The 11,842-nt window shown below is 35.5% G+C and overlaps 1 protein-coding gene across 1 annotated transcript in view; it reads right to left on the reverse strand.

Annotated features, from left to right (window-relative positions):
• The window catches only part of LOC140150621 (G-protein coupled receptor 54-like), a 114,635-nt gene extending 108,747 nt beyond the window's left edge, over window positions 1-5,888 (reverse strand). The window contains exon 1 of the mRNA XM_072172675.1: window positions 4,615-5,888. Within this exon, the coding sequence (XP_072028776.1) occupies window positions 4,615-5,016 (402 nt within the window). The 5' untranslated portion in view covers window positions 5,017-5,888. The remainder of the gene's footprint in view (window positions 1-4,614) is intronic.
• Between the last annotated feature and the right edge of the window lie 5,954 nt (window positions 5,889-11,842).

Raw genomic sequence — 11,842 nt, forward strand, 5'->3', positions numbered from 1 at the left:
TTAGTCACATTGTCTAGATTGTTAACTGAACTGTGTAAGCTTCGTTTGAGAAGATTGTGTTGCTGAAATTGTGTCTCAAAAGCAGCATTATGTTATCCTTAGTACGTGATGATGGTAGATGAGCCTGATCAGATTATAAAAAGACGTGACTATATAAGCTTTTAATAGAACAAGTGCCATCGGATTTGGGTTTTTATTTCAGTCCATGAGGATCAGACGTAGATAAAATATACTCAATACTTGGTCTGTGGCAGTCGGTGACTCGACTATTTACTGGACGTTTTATAACATGTAAAATAACATGTAATGTAGCAACAATTTAAACCCCGGCCCTTCAATAAAATGCAAATTAATTAATGGTACAAAACGAGACAAGAAACGTCTGTTTTGATCAGAAAAAATGCGTTTATTTTCATTTTGCAGCAAATGATACCTAAACATTTGGAAGTAAAGATGCCATTCTGCCCTTACAATACCTTGCATCCCTTACTAGGTACAGATAAAGGCAGCGTTTTACGCTTGTATGTCATAATCTTTATAACTCTTCATCGTTATGCAACACATGTGTAAACCTATAACGTCTATTGCTGGAGGAGTCATTCCCGTAGCCATTTAAGCGCCACGTTATCGATGGCAGTTCTTATCTTGCTGTAACACGTTTGTTTGCCAGGATAACATCGTCAACACTAATCTAAGGATAAACTAAGGATTGCGATTATATTGCAGTTAATATCACAATCTAAAATACTTCTTGCAACTAGGAATAGAAAACCAGAGACATATGTTTAATATTTTGATTTAAAATCCCTTATAAAAAGTTAATATCACGTGAAATTTGATGCAAATTTAAAAATATGTAAAGGTATCAACTTGTAGGTTACATTGATTGTGCTTGCTAGAATCAATTGCCCTGATTTACCTTAAAACCCATTATCAAATGTATCTCATCCTCTATTCCATGATGAGTTCTTTCAACTACACAATATCTTCACCTCGTTCTACAGGTCAGCGCGCCTCCAGGTATGATGCAAACAATATCAGCGAAATCACGATACCAAGGAATGAAAAGGAAACAATCTGCACACGTGTCCGCCAGACAGGTTAATTTTATCATGTTGCAGTCTGCCTTTAAATCAAATTCGTTATTCAAGTCTAGGGAACAGAGATTGTGAACATCAGTTACCATGTCTATGAGATCTCTGACGCTGCAAACAGTATTATAATAGGTATGATACATTGACCTAAACTCTAAATCCTTTGCAAAGATATAAACAAAATCTTCACAAGAACCATCAATTGTCTTTGTTTTGTTACATTTTTCTTGTTTTTTATTCACATGTCTATATCCTCAAGTAGGATAAATAAATCGTATTTGTACCTTCACCCGATTAAAATAGACACAATTTCTATAATTTGAGTGAAAAAAAATAAGAGAACGAATAGAAGGTGAGTATGAATATAGAGAGAAAACAAGAGAAAGGAAACGTAAATAAAGCTTTTACATCATCGAAGATTCTCTCAGCTCGGAAATATTTTAACGTCGGATTTCGTCATGGATATGCGCTAAAACACTTAGTTGATTGCACTCAAATTTCAATAAGGGGCGAACAACAAGTTGAGAGCGTCAGTGCAAAACCTTCGCTCTTGCTGGTTACTACTGACTATATCTGCATATGTGAGTGGACGCGGCGAATCAGCCGTAAACTCGGCAAATTGTATTCTGAGTTAAAGTGTAAAATGTATGTGAAGGTCGTAGTCATAGGTGTATCAATTCGTTGCGACAAGTATCTTATCAAACGCTGTTTAAATCAATCAATAATACTACTGCTGAAGAGGATAATAAGCTTCTACCTATTTCTATAGAATAGTTCTTGTCTTTGTTTGCTTTGGCTAAATCCTGTTCAAGTGGTAGATAACAAAGCATTGTATTTTGTCTAGGTATGTATAATCAACAATGAACAGTGAGAGGATATTTCTGAACCTCTTTGACTTGGGGATGATTTGAAATGACCGCCAATTATGTAGAAAAAGAGACACATGTAGAACCGATAAAAATACAATTTTGTCGAAGGAACAGAGTTCAACAAATCATAACCCCGCTTTTGGATATCGTTTGAAGTCAAATGATATACCATTTTAAAGCTTATGGTATATATTTTCTAAACACGAAATAAAACAAAATTGACAGGGGCCGACTTTACGGCTGATTCGCCGCGTCCAGTCACACATTATTGCTAATTGACTGGTCGTGTTTGTGTCGTGGCTTTGACTAGAACTAAGCCTGTATAGTCAGAACAGTACATAAAGGAACACTTAATGAAACATGGCCTTTATACCTACATTGAGGGTCGATTTCAAAAATCTTTAGCACTATAATGTTTAAAATTGAGGTTTCAGTGACGACAAGTGATGGAGAAATAACCAAGTTATTAAACAAAAACCGGTAGAAGAGATTTGCCAGAATCACTATGTTTTATTACAGGTAGACACTGTGCAAATTATGTATGTTATTACTCGAAATGTCTGAGTTTTAATGGACGTAGGTCATAATTTCATTTTCAAACAGACAAAGTACGATTAAAAACACTCAAGGGATTCTGTTTCTTGAGCGTCCCACCATAGTGCAAATATTGAACAAAGATACTTTGGCTTTGTAGTCTGAGTAAATAACCGACGGGTTTCGTTTTGGCTATGTCTTAAAAACACTCTGATGGCTGTGTTAAATCTTTCAAGGAAAAGAGTCACAACGAGGAAAGCAATTCTGCACAGTACTTTAGCGGAAAACAAATTAATATCATTCCACTTTATAGAGTGCTAAAATGAGTCTACGCGGGCCTTTTAGGTGTTGGTAAAGGTGTGTCCTAACGTAAGTGTGGATTTTTGGATGATGCGGGTATTGGGTTGTATACTATTCGTATGTAATAACGTTTAGTTTGTCCTAGATTTGGAATTGTGCGACCTAAAATAAACACATTTTCCCGCTCATGATTTGCCGGACTTGCGAGGATTCTATCACAGGCAGACATTGAACAAATTTACACATGTTGGCTTTTTAAAAGAATTTAAACAACTATTATGGTTTACCGTAAATGGAACTAGGCCATATGGAAGAACAGGTAAATACTTAAATTTTCCCCTGAATATGGACCCAGTATAAAGAAGAAATAAACACATAAACAAACAAACAAACAAACAAACAAATCATTTATTTTTTAATTATATATTTCTTATTTTTGCTAAATTATACACTCTGTGGCTGATACAATAGGTATAAGGAAAATGAACCCGGGTCGAAGGTCACCCGGAGATCACTTAGGGTGATTAGGTTAAGAGTTTTCAACAGATGGGTTGAAATCTGAAACTTTTTCCTATGGAGGAAAAAGTTGATACAAAAAAAGCAACATACATAAGAGTATTATATAATTTATATTGATTGATTACGATCAACTGTTTATGGTCATGCACAAATCGTCTTGCAGCCACCTGATATTCGTGGCTCTTGCTCCACAGCATCTTTAATTTACTCTCTTGAAGAATTATCCAGTTTTTTTAATATATTTTTGCATCTATCTATCTATCTTTCTGACATTATCTCTTCATTTCTTTTCACTAGTTTTTTTTTCTTGTTTGTATATTTGATTATCTGTCGTTGTTTAATCACTATTGGTCCTATTTACATAATTAACACATTTCTGTGGCGCAAAGGTAATGCAGTTGTTAATTCAGTGCTAATGGCAATATTAACTTTTCAAAGACTATACTCATCAGCCTCAATCCCCAATGGATGTTTATTATGTACTACACCAATTTTCCAATCCATATAAGCTAACAGATTGCTGTGTTATATATTGTTGCCTCTGGACACAAGACATTTGGGTATAATCAACTCCATCAGTCCAGTTCAATGGTTATTAGAGCAAATGGCTTGAAAAAAACCCTGAAAGTTGATGGTCATACAACCTTACAGGTACTATATAATCAAAACCCTTATGGCTATTTTTTGCTTTGAACAATAAGAGAATCAGACAATGGCCAGCCAACTCTCACAAGATAATAAACTCCTGAGAAAGGCATATCTAAAAAAGAACCAGATTTTGTTGCTATTGGTATTATAGTTTATACGTACTAATGAAATATTTTAAAATCAGTGCAGTTTTTGATGGTGTCGAATGTCATTCCTTCAGGCCTTGGTTTAATCAAGTAAGCCGTGCCAAATAAAGATCTTCTTTTATGAATTATTTTTACTTTTAGAAACGAGCTTAACGTTTGTTGAAATCATGGTCGGTCAACATATTTAAACCGTTTATAGAACATATGCAGATAATGCGTTCTGCGTTCTGCAATTATGTTTCAGCTCTCTTTAACCAATTATCTGTAAACTTCACCTAGTCTGGCCACTTTTAAATCTGATCTGTTTCCAAACTAATTGATCTGAAGCTTTTTATTTCTAGTTAAGTTGTATATTTTATTGTAGTCTAAGCTCTAGCGTAAATTGTAATTTTAATATCATTGTAAAGCGCTTTGTTCATACTTATGCTAAGGCGATATATAAATCGCGTTTATCGTCTATCGCTTACTAAAAGTCAAATATGATAATCAAGAATTATAGCTTACCTGCATCATATAGAAAACGAATTTACAGAGAAATCTCCCAAATATCCATTCTGGTACGGCATATAGTGATGCTGTAAATGGTGCACAGCACACTAGGAAAGCTATATCCGTTGCAGCTAGATTAATGATATAATAATTGGTAACCGTTTTCATACTCCCATGTCTACAAATCACATAGATAACTAGCAAATTACCAACCACTCCACAAATTGTTATAAGTCCAAATACCAACGGTACAAGCCATGCACTGATTTGAACCCCTGTCCTACTTAATAGGTCTGTATCTTGTTGATCATATAGTAATTTGTCATCGATTATACCAGTAACGGTTGTATTACTGTAGAGTGGGCTATTGAGAGTGAACTCCTCCGAAGAAGTAGTGTTTCTGTTTAAATATTCCATGTTAATCTCTCATCTGGAGGGTTCAAGGGAAAAACCCTTTCAAATATTGAATGAATCAAGAAACAAAACTTGCAAATATATAGAAGCTTCAAAACGTTAATATTTTCTCAGAGACCATGTAGAATGTGCTTACCAGAAAGTTTCCATGTTTGGGTATTTTACCGCGAAGCACAGTATCAGCTCTTGCGCAGTTTTCATGCTGTAAATATATTCATTCATCATAACAAGAGAGTATAAATACATCACCGTAAAAGCTAATAGTGATAGATGCTTCAATTATGAAATACTATACAGGTGCTATTGTCAGTAATAGTTGTGTGAGGAGATGCTCATTTATAAATATCGGAAGTAGCAACAAGAAATCCTTTTGATCCCTTGAATAGATTATACGATGTTCACGCAATTTCCACCTTCTGAAAATGACACTACACCATCGGCGTTATTCGTTCTGGTATCCACGGCGATAACATTTCCGAATCATGAATTTAGAAATATTTCAGAAGTTTTTAAACTGAACTTAATTCGTATATATTCCACTAAATGATGAGACACAGTTCATCAATAATGCAAAGTAGTGGAACTTTACCAATGATATCCAAACATCTGTCTTGTCCAAGTTTGCTGCCTAACATGTCCGTAACGATGCTCAATTTATTGAACATTTAAGCATCACTTCTACTGCTAAATAAATCCATTTGGTGCCCCACAACTAACGACTCCTACTTCTACATGGCAATGTAAATAATTAAATGGCAGAAGAGATGAGACAGAATCACGCTGAATCGTATAAGCCAATAGTGAGCCGACTCGTTCTGACTTAAATTACTTCATCAAAACGAATTCATTGCATTGGATTGAGTGGGACGTAGCTATAAACATCTATACTTCCACGCAACTAATGCTGAACACATTGAGTGAGCCGTGCTTATAACTCACCAATGCTCGCTGTTGATTGGTTGTCTGCGAGTTAACCACGGTACCCGTCAGTCACTGTTTCGTTCAATGTTTAATATTGCCATCACTTTTATGTTATATATAGAGTCAAATGTATTCTATCGCTTTGATAACATATGAATCTTTGATAAAAACAAAGATAATATTTTCACAGTGTATGAAGAGATCAAGCTTTGTTATTACAATCTTAGGACACATTCACGAAGGTGTTATAGACGTCTTAAGTCAATAATGGCTACAGTGTAACTGTTATTTTAACAAAAAACATTACCACCTTAAAGAAACTCTCCGGCAATCACAACAGGTTGCCTTATATGTTAGAAAAATAATTATCAAACATCACATATTGCCAATGTAAATGACCATAAATATGAATAAAAACAGGCGTCTCTCAACACGCGATATTCACAATTTCCGGGCACTGAAATTGTCTAGTACAATGACGTCTCATTAATACAGTAAAGGCTGACGACAATTGAGCACAAATAACTAAATTTATTACGTCATTGCACTAGAAAATGTCGGCGCGGGAATTTTGAATATCGCGTGTTGAGAGCCGGCTGTTTTTTAATCGTTTTTATGGTCAATTTGAGTTTGTTTTAAATAAAACAATGTGATTCGTGATTGTTAATTATTGTTCTAACATATAAGGCATAATGTTATGACTGCCGGAGACTTCCTTTAATTGATATATATTCTTTTGTTATGAATACACTTGTTAAACAGCAAGGTGGTGTATAATACATTTTGTTGTTGTCTTCGAAATTAATATTCCACAAAATTAGATTTGACCAAAGATATCTGAAGGCATAAGGCGTAAGATATTTTGTTAACTGCCTCTTTGGTTACTAACTATTAAGGAATAAGTGACTGTCTGACTATTATCCGAATTTTAAAACATTTACCCGCTGAAAAAAGCCTTTTTTGTTTTCATTACAAGTCGATGAAACGTCATTAGATTGATTGCGGGGTTTCTGGTGTGTATAAATTATTACCCTTTTTCACTTTTGTAAGGCTTTTATAAACGAAATTGAAATACAAATTTCGTGTAGTTTCTTGATTGATGCAAAATAAATATTATTACCATTGATTATTAAAATGCCCCGGAAAAGGAATGGCTGTATCAATACAGATCCATAAGCAATTTAAGAAGCAGATTTATCAATCCACCGTGACAGCAAGTTGACACATCTGCATCATGTGTCTTGTCTTTAGGTCATTTCTGGCGGTCAACGGCACTCTTGAGAGATGCTTTCTGGTGAAAATGTGTCCTAGTATTGTTGGTTTTGTCACATGAATCGACTAAGAAAACTGCCATTGGCATAATTAATGAATTTGGGAAACGATGGGAAAGGAAACGATTAATCGATATTATTTAACAGAGCTGACTAGGAATCTCAACTTAAAGTTGTACATTTTGTGAGAAGAAGAAGAAGCACGCAGCAGAAGACGAAGAAAAAACGGAGAGAAGAAGAAGAAGAAGAAGAAGAAGAAGAAAAAAAAGAAGAAAAGGAAGGAGAAGAAGAATACCAAGAGGAATAATAACAATATTAATAATAACAAGAAGAATATTAGAAGAGGTAATAAAGAAGAGTACAGAGAAGAAGAAAAATAAGTTTGGTTTAAATGTTGAAGCGTCTATAATCGTACTTGATTAGTTAAGTTAAGTTAAGTTAAGTTAAGTTAAGTTAAGTTAAGTTAAGTTAAGTTAAGTTAAGTTTGTTTGATTGGGGGTGAGTGGCTGTATATTTTACATGTAAAAATGTAAACTCTGTCACATGATCATATTTGCCTGTCATTGTCGTAGCAGAGTAGAATTGTGTTCAACTTAGTTTACACATTTAAGATAATGTGTCTAACAATCAGCAATATTTTCTCTTCAACCCACTTTATTGATATACGCGATGGTGATAAAGGAGTTTAAAGTCTCTGGGTCAATTATAATACACGCGACTTTATAGAACAAGAGGCATCAGAATCGGTCTTTTAACTCAGTCCAAGAGGACTAGGCGCAGATACAAACCTACTCAATAACGGAACTATGGCGGTTGGTGATATCTATAACATATAATGTTGCAAACATAATACAAACATATATAATACACAAAATTAAACACTAATTTGTCCCTTTTAAATAGCTTATATATACATCTTAAGCATTATGCCTCTAAATCGTTTTAATCGACTTGCAAGAAAGAGGCAAGTAAAATTTAGTCAGAAAACTACCCTTACTTATCTTTAACTTGCAATAAAGCAAAAACTGAAGCATGATTAATTTACATGATTGGAAGTACCCTTATTTATCTTTAACTTGCAATAAAGCAAAAACTGAAGCATGATTAATTTACATGATTGGCAGTCAAGTTGTTGTCCGCCACTGCAATATTATGCATCAATGCACTGAGTATTTTAACGTTTTACGTTGTCGGTGTCAGGTTTTACGTTGGCGGTATCAGTTCTTACGATGTTGACATCAGTTCTAACGTTGTCGGCATCACTTCATACGTTGTCGACATCAGATCTTACGTTCTCGGCATCAGTTCTTGCGTTGCCTTTATCTGTTTGTTCTTACGTTACCATAACACGGTTGATTGGCAAGGCAGTAACATTACTTATAATCAACACTGACCACGAGAGTTGTCATGATTGTGATGCTTTGTGTTGTTGAATATCGATAGTTGTCATTTCACTGGCTTATATAAGTATGCCAGTATAGTTTCACTTCATCATACACGATAGGGGAAAGCGACTACAGGTAATGTTTGAATAACATTGCTACCATCTCAACCAAGGGGATTACTTGAAAAACAAAACCACTTTTTACACCTCCCCCTCCCGACGTAATAATTATATCATGTCAATCGCGGTCTTATCTTTAACGTACTATCATGTATATCAACCGCAGCATCATCGATCAATTGCATGGTATACTACATACTATCACCTTACCTAGTATAAACATACCTACCTACCTACCTATCTACCTATCTGTTTCCGTTGGAAAATGTCCAGGGGACTTAAGTTTTTGAAGGGACGGATATGTGCCTGTCAATAGACCCCCTTTTCTGTAGCCATATATCCGTTGACCTATAAAATGCCAGCAAGATAGTCAAAAACAGATACTTTGTCTGGTAGTCCCTGGCAACCCAGTCTGCATGTGGTTAAGTCGCAAACATACACGACAGAAACCGGCTGTGAAGGAGCCTATGTCCACGTAGATAACTTTCTTATACTAAGTAATAAAATCCGTTTTTGAGTATAATAAAGAAAGTCATCCATATGCAAAATGAAGGAAATACATATTAAGCATTATGCCTCTAAATCGTTTTAATCGACTTGCAAGAAAGACTAACGGGCCGAGAGGCAAGTAAAATTTAGACAGAAAACTACCCTTACTTATCTTTAACTTGCAATAAAGCAAAAACTGAAGCATGATTAATTTACATGATTGGAAGTACCCTTATTTATCTTTAACTTGCAATAAAGCAAAAACTGAAGCATGATTAATTTACATGATTGGCAGTCAAGTTGTTGTCCGCCACTGCAATATTATGCATCAATGCACGGAGTATTTTAACGTTTTACGTTGTCGGTGTCAGGTTTTACGTTGGCGGTATCAGTTCTTACGATGTTAACATCAGTTCTAACATGGGCGTCAAAGCCTTGCTTTGAAAAGTTTGTTTGTTGATATAATATTTAAAAAGACATTAGTGGTTTTACAATGTTCATGAAAGCTCCTTCAATGGTTTGATGACCGAGAGCATTAATAGTTTTAAAGACTCGTTGTTCAAAGAAAAAAAATCATCTTGATGTCTTAAATGATTAAACCACAGCATCACCAGATGGAATGACATTTCACGCCATGAGAAAAAGCACTGGATTTAATTTTCACACGGTCATATTTGTGGTATTCGTATAGAAATACATATCTTAAAATAGTCGTGTCTTGTGAAAGTTGATTGACCGTTGTCTGGTTTTAATACCGTTCAATGTAAGTTACCATCTACCAAAAAAACGTTGACAACGTAAAGAAATCAGCAAGTTTAAAAAATCCCACCTCGGCTCACTTTTTGAAACTTGGTCCCATTTTGAACACCAACAGCAAATCAGTGTTTTTATTTGATTTCAACAGAATACAGCGTTTCCAACAAGATTACAAGCCTACTTGTTATTCGTTTAATTCAATCATTAATCATGATTATTATAAAACAAAACACAATAGGATATTGGCTTACCATGCAAGAACAAGATAATAACCTTTCAGGTCGTTCCAGAAAGCTTACAAATTAATATCGCATCTGCACATTAAATATACCTAACACTTCTGGAAATGTTTTAAATTTATAAATATGATAAAGTTTAAATCGGTAACTTTTACAAATGGGACCAAGTTTCAAAAAGTGAGCCGAGGTGGGTTTTTTAAACTTGCTGATTTCTTTACGTTGTCAACGTTTTTTTGGTAGATTTCTTTTCTTTTTATGAATGTAGCCAAGCAGCTCCAAGCTTGGAAAGTCATCAGGTTACGAAGTGCACCATAAAACGAATAAAACGAAAAATGGATGTTTGAAGTTGCTATTCTTGATTCATGACAATAAACAATTAAACAAAACTTTATCAGTCGTTTATTTTTAAAACTTGCTCGTCACGCGGGACTGTAATGTTCAGAGGCGTACACAATGATCAATAAACATTTTGATATACTTTAATTATTCAAGGCTACGTAAATATGTAAAGAAAATGTTAATATGAACAACACACACCCAATGTTGACAATGCCAGAGAGACACACATAGAGTAAATCCGATTTAGGCCTACTTCATGTCGGAACTGGTAAATGCGCATATATTTAAGCCTATACTACGGAAGCGTCTAAATGCCCCAGATAATCGTGTTTTAATGTGTGTGGTTCTTTGTAGCCCTGCGGGGCAATCTACTTGGCTATCCGAATTTCGAGGTTTGTGGTTCTTTGCAGCCCTTCGGGGCAACCTAGTTGAATATTCCTATTAAGCGGCGGTTGTCGGCGATCTTTCGTGGTTTGTGGTTTTCATCAAGCCCTGCACTCTATCGGGAGCTAATTAATAGTTTAAGCTTGTTGAATATCCATATTTCGTGGTTCTTTGTAGCACGGTGGGGCAATCTAGTTGCATATCCAAATTTCGCGGTTTGTGGCTCTTTATAGCCCTGCGGGGCAATCTAGTTGGTATCAACAGTGAGCGGCAGTTGTTGTTGATCTTTCGCGGTTTGTGGTTCTTTATAATTGATAGGCCTGCGGGCAATCTAATTGGATATCCAAATTTCGCGGTTTTGGTGGCTCTTTGTAGCCCATCCGGGCAATATAGTTGAATATCGTGGTTTGTGGTTTTAATTTCCCTCTATCGGGAGCTAATTTATAGTCTAAGCTTGTTGGATATCCGTATTTCGTGGTTTGTGATACTTTATAATCGATAGGCATGCGGGCAATCTAGTCTTTCGCGGTTTGTGGTTCTTTGTAATCTTTCGTGTTTTGTGGTTTTAATTTCCCTCATCAAGTCTTGCTCTCTATCGGGAGCTAATTTGTAGTTTAAGCTTGTTGGATATCCATATTTCGTTGTTTGTGGTTCTTTGAAGCCCTGTGGGGCAATAGTTCCATATCCAAATTTCGCGGTTTGTGGTTCTTTATAGCCCTGCGGGCAATCTACTTGGATATCAATATTGAGCGGCAGTTGTTGGCGATCTTTCGCGGTTTGTGGTCTTAATTTGTTGGATATCCATATTTCGCGGTTTGTGGTTCTTTATAATCAATAGGCCTGCGGGCAATCTGGTTGGATATCCAAATTTCGCGGTTTGTAGTTCTTTGTAGCCCTGCGGGGCAATCTAGTTGGATGCCCCTATT

Source organism: Amphiura filiformis, chromosome 4 (genome assembly GCF_039555335.1).
Source record: "Amphiura filiformis chromosome 4, Afil_fr2py, whole genome shotgun sequence".
NCBI lineage: Eukaryota > Metazoa > Echinodermata > Ophiuroidea > Amphilepidida > Amphiuridae > Amphiura > Amphiura filiformis.